The sequence below is a fragment of the Pantherophis guttatus genome, chromosome 1 (assembly GCF_059756535.1).
Source record: "Pantherophis guttatus breed Tessera chromosome 1, ASM5975653v1, whole genome shotgun sequence".
Lineage (NCBI taxonomy): Eukaryota > Metazoa > Chordata > Lepidosauria > Squamata > Colubridae > Pantherophis > Pantherophis guttatus.
The window spans coordinates 117,258,144-117,283,078 of record NC_142063.1 but is presented as its reverse complement, the minus strand read 5'-3'; the positions used below and the strand labels follow the sequence as shown (position 1 = coordinate 117,283,078).

Genomic DNA, 24,935 nt, shown 5'->3' with positions numbered 1-24,935 from the left:
TTTTGCCAAAGGAAGAGAGATCTAGATCATTCCATTTTATGAAGATGATTATCCTGAGAAACAGAACAAAATCCAAGTCCAGTTGTCTGAAGGGATTCTACTTTTTCTAATGCTCAAATCTGAACTGGTTTCATCATTAGGAGAGCTCCCTATTTTAAATCATTTTCATCTATTATTTTGATGAGTGATGAGATATGAGTTTCTCAGATGATTGAATCAGCTTATCTGTCCATCAAATCCTTTTTTCCACTGCTCTTAGGCAGAAAGCAAAATGCATTTTCTTCCTTAAAATTACTGTAAATATCAAATCTACCAACATTAATAAGTTGAATTCATCTTATCTCATCATTATACATTCAAGTTTTCATAGACACAAATGGTCTCCAAAAATAACCCAAAACCCCACAGACCCATTCCAGGCCATTGTCAGCATGATACAAAAACAATGTTCCCAGTAATGAATCCTTCTGGACTTCCATAAATTTTTCATCAAGTGACAATGACCACAACTATGGATATAAAGTGTATCCACTGAATTCACACTAGATAACACTACATCAACTAACCAAACAAATCATATTGCAGTTTAGTATGACATCCTATTCTCTTCCTCCATTTCACAATCTCCTTCCTTTCCAGCCCTTGGCAGGGCTCAATTTACAGGCAAAGGAAATTTACAATGTTGGTTCACAACTGAAAAAGAAGGAACTGTTTTAAATTTACAAAACATTTAAAAATTAAGAAATATTCAACATATTGCAGCGTTCATACTCCATAAAGAACCCCAATAATTTGTCACGTACTTGAAAGTAAGACCCTCAAACACAGGTCTTAAGGAAAGCTTGTAAGTCTGGCAGAGAGAAATAGCTGTGTCGAAGAGACCAGCCTGCACCAATAAAGCAACTAACTCCTTGGGGGATGAGTTTCCTGGAAAGATAATAAATATGCCAATTAACAAATGTTATATGTGTCAACATGTAACTATAAATTCTAATAGCATGGTTTTAGAAATGAAATTATTGTAAATTTGAACTCTTACAGATACAAAATTAAATACACCATATATCCACACTGCATATAAGAGCCAGATATTCATTTAATAAAATGCTATGTTGCATACATAGCAACACCATAAGGATAGTGTTGTGTGAGTCACAAAGATTATAATTTTACATTAGACAATATTATCCAGAGACTCAATAAAAGACGGTTTCAATAGGACTTTTGCCAAGCTACTATCATCTAAGCTTGTAAACTAAACTGTTTATTGCTAGAGAGCTATTAATATATGTATTCCAATGTTACCTGTAATAGCAGCTGATGTTGGGTCATGTTGTGCCAAAGTTAACCGTATGTGAGCCAACATACATTCTTTTTCTAAGTCCCGTAGCTCCAAGATTTCAATGTGACTGCCCGCTGTGTCAAATATTTATTAATACTTCATTATAATAAATTTAAAACAATTTAGACCATGAATAATATAATTCAGTATTCAAATCATGATTTCATTAATTTGTTCTAAAGAGTTTAGGAAAAGCTTTTGATTTGACAAATTATGTTGTTCACGCCATCTTTTTATTCTTGTTGCAAAAAAAAAAAAAAAAAAAAAGGCTGCCACTGGCATATCTTCCTTTTTTCCATTATCCATAAATAATAACACTGAAAAACACAGGAAACTCTTAACTTGAAATCCCAAACCTCTTCAGTTCCTTAGACTAGTTCTTAAATTTCCAAAGCTTTTGCCTGTTCTTCTCCTACAACAGGTCAAGGAAATGTAAGCTTCTGAATCAATATTGTATGGTACAGAACCATGTAACCCAGACCCATATACAAAGGTTACATAACCTAGCTACCTTGGAAAAACAAATTTGTAATTACTCATAATAAAATAGCATATAACTTACTTGGAGCAGCAGCACATTCTCCATCATGATTTCTTTTTGGGGATGCTCCTGGACGTTCATACTAGAATCAAACAGAATAAGCATTCAATCTCTATAGCATCTTCAGTATGCATAATGAAAATAGTTTATTTCTTCCATTATTTCATGTTTCATTGCATAACCTTATACTCAGTGAACTAAGTCTTCCTATCCGTTGCACTTATGTTCCTTTTAGCTATAAAGTCAGTAATTTTCATGCCATACTAGTGAGTGGCTAAAACCTTGAAAATACATCAGCAATTGCCCAAGAGCTTCAAGTATATATTTTACACACACACACACAAACGTTTTCATACCATATTCCCTCAAATTATATTATTTGCCATTGCCTGCTGACTAATTTATCCTCAATACAATATTCTTCTTTGATTCCCATAAGTTAAAATTACCAAATTATCTAAACCTGGATCATGAAGGAAGAGAAAAGTGGGCACAAGAGATATGCAAGTTTGCTTATTTTGTTAATTTATTCTGGCCCCAGAATTTGCTATTTCCTTGTAACATAATTGTATAGGTAGTCCTTGATTTATGATTAGAAATGGGACTGAAATTTCTGTTGCTAAGCGATGCAGATGTAATGCAGATGTAATGCAATGCCTGACTACATTGCTTGGCATCGGCAATCCCTGAAGTCCCAGTTGCTATCATTAAGTGAGACAATGTCACTGTCATTGGTGAGGCAATTTCCTGCCAGTCAAAGAGGAAACAGGCAGGAAGTTGTAAGTCCAGACCTGTTGGCAAGTTGCTGCCACCAGCTGGGAGAGAGATTGAAGGTGCATGCGGGTGGTGAAAGGTGCCATGCAGGTTGTGGAGGGTGCATGGGAGGGCACAAGTTGCCAGGGCGAGCGCAGAGGAGCTTGGGAGGATGCACAGTGGTTCTTGAGAGGTACCCTAGTATACTTGAGAGGTAGGGAGAGGGGTTACAGAGGGCATGTAGGGGTGTGCCAGAAATGCTATACAGGGAGGGTGCAAAGACGCTCCATAGTTCAGGGGTGCAAAGGAAGTGCCATGTGGGTTGGGAAAAATGTGTGGGGGTACAGTGCTGTTTTGGGAGGGTGTGCAGGGGTGTACAAGTGGCTGGTGCAAGATGAGCATAGATGGGCTGGAGATGATGAGCAACGGGGAATACTTACGCTAAAACTTGCAGTCTTCACTGCTGGCTTCTCCTTTGATTTTTCCAGGGAAGGCAGCAGGGAATATTGCAAATGGTGATCACATAATCATGGGATGTTTGGCAATTGGTTGTAAGAGCAGCCAAACAGCACTCAGATCACAATCATGTGACGACAAGGATACCGAGATGGCCGTAACTCCAAGATCACTTCTAACCACAATTCGTTCAGCACTGTCATAATTTTGAATGGTTGGGGAACAAATGGTCATAAGTGACCATTGACCAAATGGTCATAAGTGAAGGATTACCTGTAGTTATTGACACTAAAGTGTTTAATTTTGGTCACAATATAATCCCATGAATGAAATGTGTCACATTCACAGGGAAAGTTATTTTTCTCTTGCCTTAAGCATTAAAATCATCTTGTACTATTACATAATGGCACACATTAAAATGAAATTCCAAAGCACTGCTCTTCAAAGAAAAATGTCATCCACCAAATAATATCACCACCCCAAGGCTAACAGTAACAACAGCAGAAGCATCCAAAAGTGCCAAATTAAACAAAAATGGCACCCAGATAACACACACATATTAATCATAGTCCATCTTAAATACATAGCAGAAAAAACAGCTTTGAGAGTTTATACAAGATTGATACTATATGGTGCAAAGCTATTACAGAATCTAGTTGTTCTGCTTCAGATACCATGAAGTCTACTCCCAGAAGGTAACAATGAAAAGCGATCATGGAGAGGATGTCTCTGACAATCCTCTCTGATAATCTCTGACAATCTGGTGAGAAACAGTTGCTTAGTCTGAAGGAATATTATCTTGACTATTCCAATATTGGTCACCTATTGGTCTATTTCCAATAAAACAATATTTGTAGACAGTGTATTACACTTCCGTTACTAAGATTTATTATGAAATAACACTGCATAGAGACTCAACAGTAGCAATCAAGGTTGCTGAAACCTTAAATATGCTTGTACACAGCAACAAGAACCTATTCAGAGAAATTAGTGAAATTAAATCCTGAGTTTCTTACCACAGCACCAGAAGCTGGTTGCACTATCCATGCATACTCAGGGCGAATCAGCCGTAAACAGTTAATAGCAGCAAGATAACAGTTTGCTTGTTTCTGTAATCCAGGAAGAGTGCGAACTTCCCTGCCAAGGCGCATTCCATATTCAAACATTACTGTTCCAGCTGAGGAAGGAAACAGACCCTTCCATCAGAACAAGAGCTCTCCTATCCCTGAGATCTATCATTTTCAGATCAGAAAAAAAATATATGGCAACAACAAAAAATAGAACTAGCTTGAAAACTGTATGACAAAAAAGTGTATCTATCCCAAATTAAATCCTTCACATCTTAAAAGAACAGAAATTAAAACAGGAGATATTTGTAACTGCAAGAGCTGACCACCTTAAAATGGAGTTTCTAATTCTAAGAGGACAAACACAAACACTGCTTTCCCCATTGAAATATAAGAGAAGAACTAATTGATATAAATGTGAAAGAAAAGAGGAAAAAAAGAAAATATCCCACAAACCTGCAAAATTATTGAATTTATATTTCACCTTTATTATTTTTGTAACACAACTGAAGGCAACAAACATATCTATTACTCTTTCCTGCTACTGTGTCAGCAACAACAATCCTGTGAGATGAGTTGGGCTGAGAGAAAGTGACTGACCTAAGGTCACCCACCCAGCTGGTTTTTCATGGCTAAGGTGGGACTAGAACTCACGGTCTCCCGGTTCTAGCCTGGTGTCTTAAATCTTTTAATATCAACGCACTGTTTGTTATTACTGGCAAATAGCACCATTAAAGGAGATGTTCTCTGTTAGAGGTAAACAATAAAGTGCTTCTCATGTTTTTAGATTATCTTATATTTTCCCTTGTCAATAGGGTGGCTGCAGAATTCCATACATCTCCTAGTTGAAAATGAATAAAAACTCGGGGAAAATGTGTTTTTAATCTGTTTTGAATTAGCTGAGATGCTGGCCTTTTCCCAGTTTCTCTCTCTTAATCAAATGCTGAGTGGCATAGAACATTTTTGTGAGCATTCATCCAGTGATCTTACAGGTAGTCCTTGACTTACCACCGTTTGTTTAGTGACTGCTCAAAATTACCACGGCACTGAGAAAAGTGACTTATGACCAATTTTCATACCATCGTTGCAGCTGTCGTACTGGTCACATGATCAATATTTGGGCACTTGGCAACTGGCGTATATTTGAGTTGCACTGTCCTGAGGTCATGTGATCACCATTTGTGACTTCAACTGGTTTTCGACAAGCAAAAGTCAATGGGGGAAGCTGGATTCACTTAACAACTGTATGATTCGCTTTATTGCACCAATTTAACAACTGTAACAAAAAGCTCATAAAGTGGGGTGCAACTCACTTAACTGTCTTGCTTAGCAATGAAATGTTGGGCTCAATTGTGGCCATAAGTCGAGGACTACCTGTATTCCTTTGTGAATGGGAAAAATGGGTCCAAAGCTAGTCAGATGATCAGGTGAAAGATATCTTTCACCTGATCATCTGACTAGCTTTGGACCCATTTTTCCCATTCACAAAGGAATACAGGTAGTCCTCGACTTATACATAAGTCCTTGACTTATCGCCACAATTGAGGCCTGTTTTCTTCTGTATAACAGAAAAAACACTAAACACTTAACAGTTGTTCTCATGGTTTGTGGGGCAAGGATCAGCAATTTCTTGAAGGGTTGGGTATCATACACTAAGCCTACCAACTTTCCCTCTACAACTGTCCTTTTGCACAACTGTGTCTAACAAATGTCACATGAATCAACACTCTAACAATTATTAAATACAAGCATAGCCATGAAATATAGGTGACTGATGTAAATTTAACATGACAATTTTTAAAGGTTATTGTTTGTTCTATTGTGTTTTGGTAACCTATAACTTAATAGGATCATCCTTTGGGTAGGTTATTTACCTTTTAAACAAAAGGTAACAAAAATGAATAAGCGAAGCAACATTTCTATATATCTTTCATACCTTTCCGATAATTATGACGATAAATATGGAAAGCATATAGCAATTCATAGTAATTATGTGTCATCAGATCTACTGCCCGAGCACGATATTCAATTATTCCCACAACCTGTAAAACAAATAATATTTATCAAACATAGCCAAATATTTTGTGTAATTTTATCTTGCTACTAAGGAGAATAGATAATATACCTCATTATGAAGATTCACATATGGAAACTCCACAAGATCCTGCAATTGGGAGCGTTCACAGAGAACTACTACTAGTTGTCGTAAACAATCCAGTTGCCTGAAAAAGAAAAGGGTGTTTTTCCCCCTTAAGCATTGAGATGAAGCAAAGGTTCATAAACAAATTTATCTTACAATCAACTATAAGCAACAGAGGTCTAATATAGGTACAGATGAAGAAGCCCACACTACACACACATACACATGCAAACAAAATACAATTCTGATTATAAAAGCGCCTTCTATTTAAGCATTTTCATTTACACACAGCTATTCTTTCACAAAGAGATGTAAAACATCAATCAAGGCATAGAATAAAACAGTCACATATTTCTATCTAAACAACCTTTTAAATAAATAATTCTGTTTCCCTTAAAAAACAGGGCAAGAAGAGGAATTTGTGCAGCTGTTCATGAATCATGATTAACGCTGAAGTGCAAAAATTTGGACTAATTTTGAACACCAATTTGTTTCTCCATTAATGACCAAACTTTCACTTTTTCTGCAAAACAGAACCAGCTGTTTTGAAAATAATAATTAAAGAAAAAGAAAATTCAACAGCTCTTCTACAGGCTCTATCCTTAATATCATGGTTTATAAGCAGCTATTATTACAAATGTATAAAATAATTCATAGTTAAATAATTCATAGTTGTGACTGGAAGATGTATCTCATTACCTGCTTGGATCTGGATTATGGGTCAAAGCTTCATATGCTTGACTATTATGTCCTAAATCTAAATGATGTTTGAAAATGCAAGTCCTCAGGGTAGCCTGCAATATAAATATAGTAGTTATGATGACCCAGAACCACTTAAAAAAAATAGTTGGGTGGTACAAACAGATCCTGTATGAGGCAAATGGGCATTTTAGCCTCCTACCTGACTTCTCCAATCATCTGCTGCTTCAGTGATTGCCAAAGTAGCCAGCTGAATGATCAATTCAGGAAGACCCATAGTGTCTAAGAGGCGCAAAACCTAGTGAGGGAGAGAGTATTCAGCCACTAATGTTTTACTTTCACTCTTTGTTTATACTATAAAGACATGCAGCAATTGCAAGGACAAATGAGATCGTGTTACTTTTGCTTGGTAACAAAAATACCTTATCGTAGTATTGTAGCTGTGGAGTAGAAGCCATTTCTACCTCTTCAGATCTAATTAGTCTGTCTAAAAACTCTTCTTTTCCAACTTCTGAGGCAGCTTGACAGAAACAGTCCAGAGCCTGGAGGAAAAACAGAAGCCATAAAAAGTATTATCAGCTATTACAAAATTAGCTGTAAAAATTAGTCAATCTCATATATGTTTGTTACTGAAAGTTACTTCTTAGAGTAGACACAGTCCACAAAACCATAGACATGCATAGTGTTTCAACCCTCTGTATTCCAATAGTCCCAATTAAAAAAAAAGAAAGCTTCTCTTTAGGATAGTTGTGATATAGAATTATGATACGTAGATGATATGAGGAGGCTGATAGTTATGCAGTCGATCCTTTTCTTTTTTGGATGATTTGTTTTAAATTAGATCGACCTACATTCATAAAACCTTCAAAAATATCTTAGAATCTTTTCTTGAATGTGATGATTAATTACAAACCAACCTGAATACATTACCTAGCAACTTAGTATTTTTTTTTAAAAAAAGATTTTAATACATAAATTTACCTTGTGTTCTTCTCCTGTAACAAGGTAGCAATGTCCCATCATAAAGCAGCATGATCCCACATTCACATGACACCAAGGTTCCAGCAAACGAATATATTCCTGATATACAAATAAAGCAATTAGACAGAGAAAGGTTAATCTTACTTTTCATTGGATTTAAATAAGTATCTCTCACTAAAATACAATTAAACATGCGTGCTACCAGTGTTACCAACTAACTAAATTGGGTCATGCATTCTGAAATTCAAGTTTCAGCAAGCAAAATACAACTGGTATCAGCTGAGAGGAAGAGAAGAAAGTTTTCAGTGATTATATCTACCCCAACATTTTACTAATAACCAATTACATCAGTTACGTTGCTTATGTTTAAAACATACTCCAAAGGTATTCCACATAAGACATCTCACCTGCAACTGAGCATACTGACAAGCCCCCATTAAACATTCTGGGAAGAGGAAGTTAGGATTACTTGGCCATCTGAAAACAGCATAAGGAATATAGGTTTCTTCAATTTATGATAAGACAATGGCCCTCCATGTAAATTCAGAACAAGCCTACATATTTCCAGTATTGTTTCATTCAAAAAATGAATAAAAATATTAATAATGAAATAGTACTATTTAAAATGCAAAAAGGAAGGAGAAAAAACATGCAACAGAAACTAGGAAATCAACAACTAGCCAATCTTGAGCAACTATACCTCATTCTCTTCTGATTAGCTGATTCTAATTAATCTATTTCTAGCGGAATTCATTACTATCTCTACAAAAGATGCCTCTGCAATAAAGCAACTTGAAATCGGTTGGTTGGTTTATTTATATGTAGGTGTGTGTAAAACAATGAAAAGTTCATGTCTACTACACTAGTTCATTTTCTTAAAAAGCATACCCATGATCCATTGTTCAGGTCAGGAATATGTTGAAAGGATACAAAAACTGCAGAAGATAACTGGAAATTGCAGAAAACATTTGAGGCCAACTCAAACATGTTTCATCCAAGGCTGCATTAGACTGGAAGAGCTGAGATATTATGAGTTTCCGGGCTCCTTCTTGAAAGAAGAGCTCCACAATTGTTTGAGGGCTTGAAACTAGAAAAAATATTTTAATATATTGTAAAAATCAATACAGAGCAATAACTTTCAGATTATATTATTAGTCGCCAAACAGTCTTCCAAATTAAATTATTTTTCCCTTCTGTATTTTATTTTTGATAAAAGATTTTTTATCAAAAGGATTTTTATTTTAAGATAGGTGTTTCCAACATATGGTCATGGCCCACTACTGGGTAGCGGGTCTATTGGCCACCAAGCCATGTGGTGGGCACACGCACAGTCCAACTCGCATGGGCACTCATGGCTCCGCTTGCATGAGCGTTGCTCAAGTGTCATGGGCGCTTACGGCCCCACTCGTGTGGGCACTCATGGCCCTGCTTGCACGAGTGTTGCTCAAGCATCATGGGCACTTGTGGCCCCACTCGAGTGGGCACTCGTGGTCCCACTCACACAAGCAACAGGTGTTTGCATGCAGGCACGTGCCTGCCTCTCCCACAGAACCACCCCCCCTTTCTCCCCTCCCCCCACTCCGGGCCGCCGACCCAGAAAGGTTGGGGAATTCTGTTTTAACATAAAGATAGTCCTTGGGTTATGAGAGCAATTGGAACCTGTTGTTGCTGTTGCTAAGCGTAACATCACATAACTGCAACAATGACAATCCCAGTAATCCCAGTTGTCATCATAACCTTAAGACTTGTGGATCATTAAGCAGAAAGCAGTGTAAGTCCCAGGCAAGGATTGTGGGGGATGTCGTAAGTGGAGTGGGAGAAGCCAGGGAATGCTTTGAGAAGTCCAGCGCAGGCCATGCACAAGCTGGGGGAGGCTAGGAGACAGGAAGTGCTGTAGTGTGTGCACAGGCACCCAAGTGGGTGCATTGGTTAGCATGAGCACAGAAATGTCAGGGAAGTGAAGGCGGGTGAGTGCAAAAACACTAGAAAGAGGAGATTGCCATGGAAACGCAAGACATACAGGGTGTATAGGATGTGGGACAAGAAGTTCATAGTAAGAATAAACATTATTTAATAATGTTTAAAGGATTCTCATCAGTTTTAACAGCTGAGCAATATTTTGTGATTTCTTAATGTATCTGATAAAGGAATCTAATAACATTATTGATCAACTGGAAAAATCTTTAATATTAATGTTAGCATTTGAAATTAAATACAAAATTAACACTTAGATACTAAAACAAAGGCAAACACATTTTGAAATTTATGGGGTTTTTTTACAACTTTAAAACATTTTAATCTTAAATTAATTCTGTTTTTAATATTAATTTTATTGATTATTGTACACTGCCCACAGCCCCTCTCCAAGGGAGATGGGTGACTATAAAATTAGATAGATAGATAGATAGATAGATAGATAGATAGATAGATAGATAGATAGATAGATAGATAGATAGATAGATAGATAGATAGATAGAAGCTTTTCTTACCCAGCTTCAGTGGTGTTATTGTTGTGGAATCTGTTAGCTTTAATACCGAAAGATGCTGTAGGTTTGATTCCCTACAAAAAGATCAATTACTTTCATTTAACATACTTAGTTATACAATTCTAACTCTATATTGTAATTGTAACTAGGATGAAGGAAGTCTTAAAATAATAAATTTTAAAAAATAGTTTAATAGGAAGACAAAACTCTATCTACATTTAAAAATAGAAGCTTAATACCTTCTACAAGAATATTAAATATTTTCTTGGATATCATCAAATTTGTTTTTCGTATTTTTAAAATAACAATCCATCATTGAAAAATAATACAATGAAGATTTTATGAAATCCTACAGTTTCAAATATGGATGGACCTTCATACTTATCAATTTGAGAATTTTATATACTGAAATACATGAAAATGACATTCAGGATAACATAACTCATCTTTACATTGTTTAAATAATAGACCATAATCTCGATCTCCTCACAAAACCAGCTCCTTACAAAATCCCATGGAAATGTAATTTTAAATAGTTGGTTTGACTAAAATAATCCCTAAGAAAATGAAAAGGGTAGATGGATGGATGATATAGCAAGGAAATTATGAAGAGAACAGCAGCAGTAAAAGGAAACACTGATAGGGTGATAAGCAAGACTTGTCGCAGATAAATTGTTTACAATGCAAAAAAAAAGTATTAAAATTCCTATTTTATATACAAAGGAAAATAATTAAATATGATTTATAGACATTTTTATATACTTTGTTATATACCTATATATTTATACACTAAACATAAAACACTTACAGTTCATCAACAGGAACATCTGATGCCAATCGCTGACTTGCCCACCTTATCACATAATAAGATAGTAACAAAATAGATGTACGATGTAGTAAGTTCTGCTGAGTGTGGAATAGCTGATCTCCTCCCAAAAGTATCTGATACAATCAATAAGCATTAAACTGTAGTTAAATTTGGTAACACTGAGAATGAGACAATGATCACACATAAATAATTCAAGTTCAATGCCAGGGACACCACACAGCAATTTATTAGCAACTTCCTGCATGTTATGGTCCTTATTTACAAAATAGCCAGCAAAATGGTAACTTTTCCATTACTGATCTATTTCTTGCCCCCTATTATAAAATATGTCCCTAATGTTTTTTTTATAAATAGGGTGTTTTAGGATTCAGAAGGATTTTAGCGTTTGAGGATATACTCACAGCATCTCCAAGCCGTAGTAAGAGCTGCTGTAAAATCAACAGGTCCCGGCAAATTAAAAAGCGTGTCATGGACATCTTGTACACACACCGACATACCATATTTACTGTTGTGCTACTACCATAAAGTTGTGACAGATGCATGCGCACGTTTATGGGCTGAACTGTAGAAAGAGAGAAAAAATATGTATTAACTTAAGTTGCTTCTACTTAATCAGAATGTTGCAGCGGGAAGGAGAGGATAATATTGTTCTCTTCTCACCAGGACTGAATCCTCTATCCATCTCAACATCTGTTTCATAGTCCATTTCCCGGATAAGCATCCCAATAGCATTAACTGGATTTTTTATTTCTTGTAGTTTGCTGTGAATATCTTCCATCATATTTTCTCTGCAAAAAATAAATAACATTTAATTAAGATGAATTGAGAGATTATTGAGCGATTATAGATTATGAAAGTGAAGTAATTTTGTGGCATATTACTATTTCTCAGTGATTCTTGATATCTCATAGGTTGATACTTGCTTAACACATTATTCTGAAACTAATTAGTTCTGTAGTGATTGTCAAGACATATACTGTTTGTCAAGTGCAGATTATTAATTTCACACAGGACATATAGTTTACAGGGACCATGTGTCCTTTATTATAAAGGACAGTCCTTTACTTCAGAAATGTGCCCTTTAGATTTATTTATTTATTTATTTATTTTCTTGGTTTTGCTCTTGAATTTTCCTTTGTAAAGCAGTTATACATCTAAAACAATTTTTATCCTTATGAACCTATTCCAAATTTGCCCTCTTTTCAGGTTTGTCCTTTAGTTTTTCAAGAAAATATAGTCACCACACCTATAGTTCAATTGTGAATCTATGCGGCAGATTTCATGCTTGAGGGAGTCTAGAAATTTAATGCAAGGTTTTAACACAAAACAAACTGCTATGCTATTCTCTTAGAAACCTAGTGATTCAATTGTCTGATCAAACAGGTGAGCCTAAGGCAAACTTACGAAGTTTTTTTAAAAGCAAAACTCAAATCTTTCAGTTCTTTGGGAAGAGCTGATTAAGGCCTAAAGAAGTGAAACCTTAAAACTGGAAGATTGCTTTTTACAGCAAGAGGCATCAACTTAACTGCCTCTGCTTTCTGAAGGGAAAAAGCCCAATGTCATTTCATTAGCTGTACATTCTGAAATATACATTACTTCTTTCCAGTCTGCCTTCATAACTAGAAAATAACCAGTAATTGAAAGTTAAACAAAGGTGCAGTAGTAGGTTAGTGACAGAAGTTTCTGTAACCATTCATCATTCATAATCATTCATTCTGTAATCTTTTTTCTTCATGAAAAAGGAACAAAACTGCAAGTTAAAATTGCCTGGATAAGATGTTAGGAAGATGTAAATAGATATAATGACAAATGGCTATTTGCAATGAAAGTATAAACTGTACTACTCATCCCCCCCACAGAATACCTATTACAGCTTCCAAACCCCTCACTCATGGCACTGAAATTCAGCAGCAAAATGGCTGAAATTTCTCTATGCAATTTCAAGTCACTTGGGGGGTTTCAGCAAGATTTAATGGTAGAATGGAATAGTTTGCTTCTCAGGGTTTCTTGCCATTCCTATTCTTAAACATGATAAAAGTTTAAATACATGTCAATTATACTATTCCCTTTCAAGACAAGCAACATAACAAAAGTGCAGAAAGAGTAAGAAAGAGTAAGTCACAGGAATTAAAAGCAGGAATGGAAATGTTATTCATTATCTCTCCTCATACTTTTCTGTCTTTGCAAACATCATTCCACTACATCCATATACCAATTAAAATATTTTTCAATTATAAACTTACTGCTTCTTTCTCTTTGAGAATTTATTAATCCCATTCAATCAGAATTTTCTCTCTTCCCACTTTTCTCAAGTCATTCTTTTCCCCCCCGTACATTTGTTTTATGGTTGATCTTCATGAATTCCTAATCAAACTCAATATATTGGTCACTCATTCAATTACATTCATTCATTACCTATTCATTCTCTTATTATTTTACCACATATTCAACTTTCTTTTATATTTCTCATGACACACTCAACTAGAAACTTCAAAAAAAAAGGTTGTCATTTTTCAGCCACATCCTTAGAATGTTATTGTTATATTACTGTGTCCCTCTAAAAAATCAGGAAGTTCAGCTAAAGCCTCGAACTACTCAAAAACTGCCTTCGACCCCCACGGTTGATGGAAGTCAGACAACATATAAATTTTATTATTATTATTATTATTATTATTATTATTATTATTATTATTATTATTATTATTATTATTATTCCTTGTTCTAAGGACTTGAGAGAATTACTACATCCTGCACTGCCATGAAAAAGAGCATTCAAGACTTCTTTAAGTGCAAAATAAACTTTCAAACTATAAATAAAAATACAACAGGATTCAAATAAATATAAAAACACTTTCTTTGAATGGCGAACTTGCTTTTGAGAAAAAATTAATAAAATACTAAGCCTGACATGCCTTAAACAATTCTAGGAGTAGCCTTCAAGATTGCTTCTTTGGCTTCCCCATAAATGTATCCCTAAGAGTAGCAAACCAAAAGATAGTATCTCCAAAAACTCCTGATTCATTTTGGAAGATGTTTCAAATAGCAAAGTTCCAATTTATGGAGAGATATGTAGATCATAATTAACATTTTGAGTTCACCCTGAAAAAAGACCAGCAGCTAAAGAATTGTTGGCAGGGTGGTATTGGATGACTTTTATAATCAGACTGATCAATAGCCTCCATGGCATTCTGGTCAAGGTCAAGATTCTGAATACTCAGAATATATTACAACACTCCAAGCATAACATAATTAAGCCATTGGTAGTCAGGGTCAAAATAAATACCCTCAAGAGATGTGTAAATGCATCTAATCAGTTCAATGCTGCAAAGGAAATGAGCAAATCAATCTTTATATGCACATGCAGCTCAAAATCCAGGCTTACGTGTCATTAGCAATCAAGTCTTTAAGGATCTGTTCAGCAGCTCTCTCTGGAGACTGGAGACGGAAGCAAGCCATTTCCATTGTCAGTGCCATTTCCACAGAAACAGATTCTCCAATTAATCGAAGGCACTGAAGAAGACTCAGAAGATCATGAGAAAAATCAGATTCTGCAACAAGGAGATTATCTTCAGAATTTACGAAAAGGAAAGCAGCTTTTTTGTAGTGCATTCTAAACAGGCATAAAATGCTAAGGTTCCTTTCACTTGATAAGTCAAATAAAACCCCAAATAAGATGAAATATGTTTCTCAATATTCTATGTTGTATGATGTGAGAGACAGTACATTTTGCGTACATCAACTCAATCTTGCCATTATCCATTTTCAAGCAGATTTGAGATAACTGCTTCTAAATGCTCAGGCACAGTATATTTTAATCTCTTGAAAATGGAGAGAAAAATCTAGGTCTGATTGTAAAAGTTTTATCTATCTGGTTTAAATTAGACAATAGCCAAAAACAGATCATCATGGCACCAGGATGACGAAAAAGTAGCTCCAAAAACAGGCAGAAATCCAGAAATACTGGAAAGGGAAACATTAAATAAATATTGGAAGACAATGAAAGATACTCCAACAACATCCCCTCTCTTGGTTCCCTGTCTGGACAAACAAGAGAAGTAGAGTATTAAGTATAGTGTCCACATTCTCTTGGAAAATATAAAGAACAAACCTAAAAGGGGGAAAATCTGAAAGAAGTTCACAAGGATAAAAAAATATATCACTTTGCTTTAGAGGAAAACTCAAGAACAAAACCAAGCAAATAAAAAATAATAAATCTGAAGGATAGCTGTCTGAAAAAAACACCCCATCCTTTATAATAAAGATTACAGGTAGTCCTTGACTTACGGCCACAACTGAGACCTACATTTCTGTTGATAAGTGAGAATTCGTTAAGTGAATTTTGTCCCATTTTACTATCTTTCTTGCCACATTTCTTAAGTGATTCATGGCAGTTGTTAAGTTAGGAACGTGGTAGTTAAATGAATCTGGCTATCCGCTTAACAATCACAATTACTTCCAACTAAAATTCTGGACCCAATTGTGGTTGTAAGACAAGGACTATCTGCAGGAAGGCAAGAGAAATAACATTTCTATTGCTTGTAAAGTACTGGGATCAGCTTTGCTATTCCTGGAAAAATATTTTTATTTAGAGCAGGGGTGTCAAACTCAAGTGCTTAGATTTGGCCCGCGGGGCCACCCTGCAAACAGCAAAGGACCAGCCTGCAGTACTTCTGCCAGCAGAAACGGAGCTCCATTTTTGCTGGCATAGGGTTTCAGGAGGCCGTCGCAGCCAAAAACGGAGCTCAGGAGCCCATTTTCTCTGGCAGAGCGCTCGGACCACCAGAAGCGCCCCCGACACAAGTGACATCAAGCTGGCCACACACACCCTTCCCCCCCCCCCCAAGGTCAAACACAACTCTGATGAAGTCCTCAATGAAATAGAGTTTGACACGCCTGATTTAGAGTATTGAAATAAAGATTTTGAAGAGATATTATCCAGTTATTATTTTAAAATATTTTTTCTAAGCTCTAGATTACATTATTCAGCCTTCCTTTTGTTAGAACAAAATTAATAAACAGCACAAAAATTAATATGGAAAATGGAAAATCTTCTCCTGGAATAAATGTGGGGAATGAGGAGACAAGAGACTTGGCTGGGTTTTTTTTTCTTCTGCAAAGCTAAATACATATTATAATTTTGAAAATCACAGTAGTAAATAGATGCTGAAACCATTAGCAGAACTGAAATAACACTGTAAGACAAAATGTAAGCTCCATCTCTATTACCATCTAAGCCAGCACTTTCAACTTCATTAATCAGTTGTTCATCAGGCAAGAGATAAAGATGATCCATTAAGGAGCATGGCACAAGAAAGGAAAAATAACCCTGTGGGAAACAAACAAACCCTCTACTTAGTTTTAAAGAGCAGAAAACAACGATTTGTTCTAATTTCAAATCATACAGGTAACTAAAATATAACCACAAATATAAACTGTATCTGTGCAAACTACAAAGCAAATACCTGCAGTCAGGATGGTTATCCATATTCTTAGTCTTAAAATATGCTTTGAAAATATTAGTAGCAAATAAAGGTAAACAACTGAACTATGAGGAAAACAATCAAATAAACTTTCCATGATTTCCTGGAACTTTTTAAAATTATGGATTGTCCCATTTATTTGGGGGAGTGGAGAAGATTAATACAAAATAAAAAACAATAAAGTCAAGGCCACTCTATTGAAAAAATAAAGAAAATATTTTTTCTAAAGAAAAAATATCTAAAATGTATGATCAGGGAATTCTATTCTTAGATCACCTGAATGTTTACTAAATAAATGTAGATTTGCAAGTATTTTGTAGAAACTTAAAGATATTGTTTCAATATCGCAATAAAGTATGGGATCATTATGTTCTTTTATAAGCTTATAAAGCATCAATTTTTTATCAATTTATTTATAATATAGTCAAGTTCTTACCTTTTTTAGTAGACACACCATATTGGTATACTGATTCAAGAGAAGTGCAAGTGGTCGTGAAAGTTCTTCCTGATACTGAAGGCAGTAGGCGTAGAATTTTGACCAGAATTCTATTTGTAATTGTCTGAATTCTTCATGTGAAAATTCATATTCTGTCACGTTGCCCTGGAACTGGGAGAAGGGGGGGAGAAATAAAATAATTTACTACCTATCATTTATCAAATGACACTTGGCACTTTAATACCATTAATTAAAAGAGAGCCACGGTGGCACAGTGGTTAGAACACAGTACTGCAGCCTATTTCTGCTGACTGCTGGGTGCCAGCGGTTTGGCAGTTTGATTCTCATTGGTTGACCTAGCCTTCCACCCTTCCGAGGTCAGTAAAATGAGGACCCAGATTGTTGTTGGCAATATGCTGACACTGTAAACCGCTTAGAGAGGCTGTAAAGCACTGTGAAGCGATATAAGTGCTATTGCTATTAACCAATTATTCTTAAATTTATCCTCATTAGAAAGACTTCTTTATGTAAGAAACCAGTGAACCCAGACTATTGTCATTTCTATTAATAGCTACAGCTAGCATTTCACAAACCGGATCAAACTTCACTACAGTGGTCTAATTACTCTTAACCAAAAAATAAAATTATTTTTATTATTTCTTATACTAAGCAAGAACAACAAAAAAGATGAGGCTTCAAAATAATTGGCTGGTTCAAACACATAACAGTAAACCATAATCTGGTTTAGCATTGTGTATGAAATAATCCATTCACTTAGCATTATACAGTATGTAGACTAGACTATTATAAAATGTCCACATTGTTAAAATGATAGGTTTAGCATCATGTGTGACATAACACACTGTTTGCATATCAGAGTCATAAAATGATTAGAGGAGAAATGTGGCTGAACAGCAACTCTTCCCCTACCATCCCACTCGATAAGCAGCCAAGAGTTAAAAATAACTGGAATGATTCTTTAAAACAGAAATAAATCTAATCTTACCTCATCTTCTAGAGCAATAGTAATTTCTTTTTTCAGTTCATCCCATGACAGGTCTTTGTACCTCTCAGCTTCTTGAGAAAATATCTACAAATATATATATAGAGAGAAAAAGAGTGTTACACTGTTTAATCTTACATGTCACAATTTCATACATTTTCCTTTCAGAAAGAAAGAAAAGGAAGGAAGGAAGGAAGGAAGGAAGGAAGGAAGGAAGGAAGGAAGGAAGGAAGGAAAAGAAAGAAGGCAAATCATTAGTTTAAAAAGGTTTAGATGAGCACTGAACCAAGTTTTGATCACATCAGACTTTGGAGCTGATTCATTAACTTGATAATGAACATCAGTCTTATTTAATTAAAATGCCATTCCCATGAGCAGATTACATTTTCTTGCTTCTAATTTTCTTCCAAAATCTGATACAATAACAATGTTAGTCTTCCAGTGTCACCAAACCATGCTTATACTGTTGCCTTAATAAATACCTTTAACTAGAGGCATGTCCCTCAAGTCCATTTGTGGCTTCCAATCTATATTACTATAGTGTTTCATCTTGGACCGTAAATTATTAAATATATCTAAAGTATCTGTAGTATGAAATGTATTTCACTTCTAGTCAAGCTCAGAAAGTACCAAGGACTTCACTTCCAATCAAGCAGAGCACTGTCTACACTTGATTTCATCAGTTTCTTTGTGTGAAACTTAACAATATGATTTCCTGTTCTTGTGCATTCTTTTGTTATTATCAACATACTAATATTTCCCTTGTCACTCCAAACACTGCATATTGTTAACAAGTGATTTCTTAAATTATAAAACTATTTGGATGTAGCTATCATATGGTATTTCTATTAATACTTAAATTCTGTAGTAACCTTATTTTGATTTCCTGCCTCTCTGAGAAGAAAATGTTAGATCATCAAGCAGTTTTTCTTCAAACAAATCCTATTCTATTACAATACTTTTACTATATTTTCTACATTAAACTGTTTTACAGGTATATAAATAATTCATCTGATCAATAATCTTTCATTTTTAATTCAAGTGCCTCCTCATAATATATCAACATTTTTCAAAGAACAGAGTATTTAAGAACATATTTCTTCAGACACCGGTGAATACAGAAGTGAATTCCTACCACTTATGACTACTAAATGTTAATTGGAGAGAATATGCTAACTTGTTTAGGGCAAATTACTTACTTGGAAAAAAGATTTAAACATGCCTCTTTATCAAATATTAGCTAATATTTTAATTTTCTAAAATTATGAAACGGGATGTATTACATTTCAACGCACAATGGAAACCAGGTTTAAAAATGCTTCTACCTACTAATATTACATATTGTGACTTGTTGACCAGTATGATAAGATCCTGTAAGTTAATACTGTGGTTTATGCTTCAAATTTAGCCTTATCAACTGCTATCCAAGAGAATGCGCTTTTCAGATGACACTAATAGATCATTAAGAATTATGAACTGGAGAAAATTATTATGTTCTTTGGCTGCAATCCAACATTTTGTGTCAAAAAAAAAGATGTTAATTGGCTTTTTAAATTTTGTTTTTTAAATTTTGCTTAGTTAGGACAAATTCCCTAATAAATAATGACTGATACTCACCTGTAAAGCTTTAAGCAAAGCTGCATTTGTGAACTGACCGGGTAGGAAGATAGCTTCTGTAAATGTTTCCTGTAAAGAATCATTATAATTGGTATCAATTCAATAGATGTATATGATTTTTTAAAAACTAAGGTGTGATGCTATTTTCTTGCACTAAAATTGTGTGAGTGGCATGATGCTCCGCAGGCTCTGAAATCTGGGGACAATTGGAATATCAACAGCCATAACAAATACAGTAATTCTCATTTTAACAGACATTAATTCAACTTTTCCTCATTTGGCAAAATTTTGATGCAATGGCCACGTCTTTCTGGACCGGGGTATCAAAGTCGTGGCCTGCAGGCCAGATGCATCACACGCTGGCCACACCCGTTTTAGTGAAGGGGAAAAAAGTCACAATACATCAATGTGACAATGCGAGTTTGACACCCCTGTTCTGAAATAATAGACAAATCTACTGAATCCAAAGTAGATAGATAAGGCATTTAAATTTAGATTAAATTGCATTAAATGTGCATGATTATGTCCTTTTTCAAATGATGTAAATCACTGTTAGTATTTTGATATTTAACACATTTGGAGTAACAAATGCCCAATCTTTCCAAATACACATTGTTCTTGATATACAACCATTTTGTTCAGTGACTTTTCAAAGTTACCATGGTGCTGAACAAATAGGGGTTATGACCATCCTCAGATTTCTGGTATCCCAGCATCCCTGCAATCACATGATCACAACTGGGGTTCCTGGCATCCGGATTGCACTTTGGACCCACTGCAATGCCCCACAAGCACATGATCACCATTTGCAACTTTCTCTGCTGGCTTCCCCAGAAAATCAATGGGAAAGCTAGCAGGAAAGGTTATAAGTTGCTGGAGTGTTCCCCACACCTTCTCCCATGCCTTCTGTGCTCACACCAGCTACTTGTGCACTGCCACACATCTTCCCCAATCCATCACACACCTCCATTACACCCTCCTGCTTGCATTCTCACACACACCCTTGCAACCCTCCTGACCCACTCATCACTAATCCCATACCTCCTTCACATCTTGCCCAGCCATCACACAAGCTGCACTCTACCCATTCCTATTGTGCACCCTCTTGCACCTTGCCTGACCTTTTCCTTCACATACCCCTTGTGCCCCTCTCCCGACCTGCACCTTTTGTGCACCCTCCCAACCCTCATTCCCTCCCTTCCCTGCCCCACAACTATGAGCACTCCTTGCTCTCCCACAGAGTAGCAGCCACTTATCTGCCTGCCAATCTGGGGCATGAAACTTCCTGTCAGCTTTTCCATCAACTTGGTTAGTGCAGCAGGAAGTTACATTCCCCAATGATGGTGGGATTCAGTTAAGGCTGGCAACTGGGACTGGGATTACTGTCACTAAGTGATGCAATTGCACTCTTTACTGATGGAAGTTCTGGTATCACATGCCATAAATCATGGACTACCTGGGGCCTATAAAAGCAATATATCTAAAGGAAATGTACTGGAAACCAGATTTATTTGTTGATCTTATTTCTATCATAACCTCTGGCATTCAAATTCATTGTTCAAACTGGAAGACTTCTATTATATTACACATACATTTACAGTACAAGTAAGATAAATACAGCTGTACTATACCCATACTTAATTCATAGGTTTATTTACCCTGGGATCCTGGTCATCTCGTATATTCACTTCTTCAGCTGGCAGGGGCTGAACAGAAACTTGGTTCCACTGACCAGCAACATTGCTAAAACAAGACTAGATTATTTCAGTCATATAAATACACACACACAAAAAGACTATGTTCCAGATAATCATCATATTTCAACACTTTGTCCCTTTTTCAATTCAATGCCATCACATATTCTAGAAAACAAGCAGATATGTTTTGCTATGCTGTTATAACAGTCTTTTCTTCTGTGGGCATACATTGTCAAGTTTTTCTATTAATCCAGTGGTACACACTCTTGGGCAAGCCCCTGACTTCCCATCCTGGCATTGGTACACTAGCCAACAATTCCCCTGGTGCCCACTAGGTTTCTTGCTGATTTAAGAACCATTTAATAGGAAATAATCCAAGAGGCAGTTTAGCTGCAAAGCAAAACACTAATCAGAAACACACAGGTAGTCCTTGACTTATAACCACAATTGAGCCCCAAATTTCTGTTGCTAAGACAGTTGTTAAATACGTTTTGCCACATTTTATCACTTTCCTTGCCACAGTTGTTAAGTGAATCGCTGCAGCTTTAAGTTAGTAATGTGGTTGTTAAGTGAACGTGACTTCCCCATTGAGATTGCTTGCCAGGTCACAAAAGATGATCACATGATCCCAGACACTGTAATTGTCATAAATACATGCCAAATTTTGATCATGTGAGCATGGAGATGCTGCAAAAGCCAAAAGTGTGAAAAACTGTCATAAGTCATTTTTTTCAGTGCTGTTGTAAGTTTGAATTATCACTAAACAAACAGTTGTAAATCACGGACTACCTATAATCGATTATTATTGAGCCACAGTGGCACAGTGCTTAGAGTGGTTAGAGTGCAGTACTGCAGGCTACTCCTGCTGACTGCCTGCAATTTGGCAATTCAAATCTCACGAGGCTCAAGGTTGACTCAGCCTTCCATCCTTCTGAGGTTGGTAAAATGAGGACCCAGATTGTTGGAGGCAATACCGCTTAGAGAGGGCTGTAAAGCACTGTGAAGCGGTATGTGAGTCTAAGTGCTATTGCTATTAGTGCTACTGGGCTTCCCTTACACCTTATAAACATTGTTAGAAATTGAAATGGTGAGTATCTTCCGTCTAAAGCCTTATTTGGGAATGCTTTCTCCTGCCTAGTTAACAAGACCATTATAAACTCGGGTAATAGAGAACAATCTCTCAGGGCTATGTAATCTAATCCTATTCTAAAGCTTCAAAAGTGCAGAGAATAACAACTTTTGGTTCAATGTTATCATCTTCTAGTACTCTGGCACACAAATGTATTTATTCTGAAACTTTTTCAATAAAATAATCAACACTGAAGCTTGTTTTAAAGAAACATATTGAGCAGATTAACAGCTGAAGGGAATAAAACTTACTGTTCAAAATTGATGTATTTCACAGTAGTTTGATTTTCATCATCATGCCAAAGTGCCCAGATCTCAGAAGTAGTTAAAGCAAAATCAATAAGTGTCTCCTAAATAAAAATGTAAATAGATTAAAACAACAAATGAATTATAAAAACAGTATTATGTTAACAATGTAGAATCTACTGATTGAATCTAGAAGGATTATATATATAATTTTTCATCGCATTATCCATGCTCAAGTAAGAGGGAAGGTAAGATAGCTGTATTTAAGCCTTTTCAGCCTGAAGAGGATTACCCATGACCTATGTATTTATTTTTATCTGAAACCCATTTGACTTCATTGACCTGAGTGTTACCAGTTCCAACCTGAGATGTGAACAATGATGATATGTGATCAAGACTATAGCGATGACTCTCTGTGCTGACCAACTGGAAGACACAGAACTGCAGGGGAGGAAAAAAGGTCTGCAATTAGTACAAATAAAAATGAAAATGAATTCTTACCATATCCTTACCCTTTTTTTTTTAATTCTAGAAAATCAAGATAATTACATGCCATGTATATCAGATATTCTAGTAACTACAGAATGAAGAACAACTCTCAGCAATTATGTAATTTTTCCCTGTAGATAGAAAGGAGAATTTGGCTCTCTGTATGGGCATATTGGCAGGACTTGAAGTCGCTGAGGAGTGAACCACAAATGGGAAACCTCAGACAATACAACAATTCTGTATCTGAAGTTAATTGAAAATATTTTACTTTAGAGATAAGACATTTGTGCTACTCAATGAATTCTCAATATTTAAGGCAATGTTTCTCAACCCTAGCAGCTTGAAGATGTGTACACTTCAACTCTCAGAATTCCCCAGACAGCATGCTGGCTGTGGAATTCTGGGAGTTGAAGTCCACAGATCTGCCAAGATTGAAAATCACTGTTCTAAACATACTTCATGTGTATAATCTTTATATCTTTAATGTGCATCAATGTTACATAATTGTCCATGTTTAAAACAAGTAACAGTTGAAATGATCAGCATTTTAAGCTTTGTTTATTATCTCAGCTTCCAAAACAAAGTATATATAGTTGTAAACTGCCTTTGCCAAATAGTCTGAAATTATAAATTATCATAGAAACAGTATTTTAGTATTTTATTTTAGTTTCAATAAAATACATCTTGTATTATCCAAATACAAAATTTCAGTTACCTGTCCTTGTCTGGGTGCATGCAAGTATACACCAATATAAAGCCCCAATGACTCAGAATATGCCAGTTGTAATCTGTGTCCACTTCCACCAATAAGTCTCAAATCTTTATTTACAGGAACAAATTCCAACATGTCAGCCACCATCAGGCACATTTGATTCTGTTAAGATGTTAGATGAGCAAATAAAAAGCAAACATCTTTAAATACAATTATAAACACAGCACTGAGACACTGGAGAGATAATTTATTCTGTTTAATTTTCCACAGCTCATCACAGATTTGATAGTAATTTACTACAGTGTATTTTCAGACTTTACATATCTGCTTCTGTTTTTAAGAAACAGAAGCAGATAACATAACATAACATAACAGACCTGTTGCTAACATAACAGGTCTGGGGGTATTTTTGTGAAGTTAGTATCAATACTACCGAGAACACTCAATTGGCAGAAAGAAGGGAGGGAAGAGACATTTTGGGCCAATAATTTCTTTATTTGCTTTATTGTAATTACTACTACTACTGCGGCGGCGGCTGCTACTACTACTACTTTTTCTTCCTCGTCCTCCTCTTCTTTCTTCCCCTTCCTCCTCCTCCTCTCTTTCTCCTCCTCGTCCAACTTTATCTTCATCATTTTCATCCCAGTATTATCTACCCAACTATTCTAAGAGATCCCTCAAATCTTTCATCAGATTTTTCAGGACATAGAGGATTGGAGGTGCAATGAGAGAAAGGAGTAGCATTTTTTTCCTGGTTGGCCTACAGGTTCTGCTGGATAATGAAAATGTACCATGATTCTGAACTCAATTCACGCTCGCAATGCTTACAACAA

General features: G+C 35.8%; 1 protein-coding gene across 2 annotated transcripts in view; it reads right to left on the bottom strand.

The window, feature by feature from the left end:
- Nucleotides 1–24,935, bottom strand: part of NUP160 (nucleoporin 160) — a 38,849-nt gene that overhangs the window by 6,062 nt on the left and 7,852 nt on the right. Inside the window, exons 7-31 of one of the 2 annotated variants that reach the window (XM_034433822.3) lie at nucleotides 24,106–24,264; nucleotides 23,244–23,342; nucleotides 22,908–23,005; nucleotides 21,489–21,573; nucleotides 19,831–19,899; nucleotides 18,217–18,300; nucleotides 17,211–17,381; nucleotides 16,521–16,620; nucleotides 14,677–14,842; nucleotides 11,955–12,082; nucleotides 11,696–11,856; nucleotides 11,274–11,407; nucleotides 10,469–10,539; nucleotides 8,910–9,066; nucleotides 8,387–8,456; nucleotides 7,980–8,078; nucleotides 7,421–7,540; nucleotides 7,201–7,296; nucleotides 6,999–7,093; nucleotides 6,285–6,381; nucleotides 6,096–6,201; nucleotides 4,109–4,269; nucleotides 1,905–1,965; nucleotides 1,306–1,416; nucleotides 804–927 (exon numbers count right to left, since the gene is read on the bottom strand). In XM_034433822.3, coding sequence (XP_034289713.2) covers nucleotides 804–927; nucleotides 1,306–1,416; nucleotides 1,905–1,965; nucleotides 4,109–4,269; nucleotides 6,096–6,201; nucleotides 6,285–6,381; nucleotides 6,999–7,093; nucleotides 7,201–7,296; nucleotides 7,421–7,540; nucleotides 7,980–8,078; nucleotides 8,387–8,456; nucleotides 8,910–9,066; nucleotides 10,469–10,539; nucleotides 11,274–11,407; nucleotides 11,696–11,856; nucleotides 11,955–12,082; nucleotides 14,677–14,842; nucleotides 16,521–16,620; nucleotides 17,211–17,381; nucleotides 18,217–18,300; nucleotides 19,831–19,899; nucleotides 21,489–21,573; nucleotides 22,908–23,005; nucleotides 23,244–23,342; nucleotides 24,106–24,264 — 2,822 coding nt within the window. The remainder of the gene's footprint in view (nucleotides 1–803; nucleotides 928–1,305; nucleotides 1,417–1,904; nucleotides 1,966–4,108; nucleotides 4,270–6,095; nucleotides 6,202–6,284; nucleotides 6,382–6,998; nucleotides 7,094–7,200; nucleotides 7,297–7,420; nucleotides 7,541–7,979; nucleotides 8,079–8,386; nucleotides 8,457–8,909; nucleotides 9,067–10,468; nucleotides 10,540–11,273; nucleotides 11,408–11,695; nucleotides 11,857–11,954; nucleotides 12,083–14,676; nucleotides 14,843–16,520; nucleotides 16,621–17,210; nucleotides 17,382–18,216; nucleotides 18,301–19,830; nucleotides 19,900–21,488; nucleotides 21,574–22,907; nucleotides 23,006–23,243; nucleotides 23,343–24,105; nucleotides 24,265–24,935) is intronic. The other variant, XM_034433825.3, reaches the window with a different exon arrangement.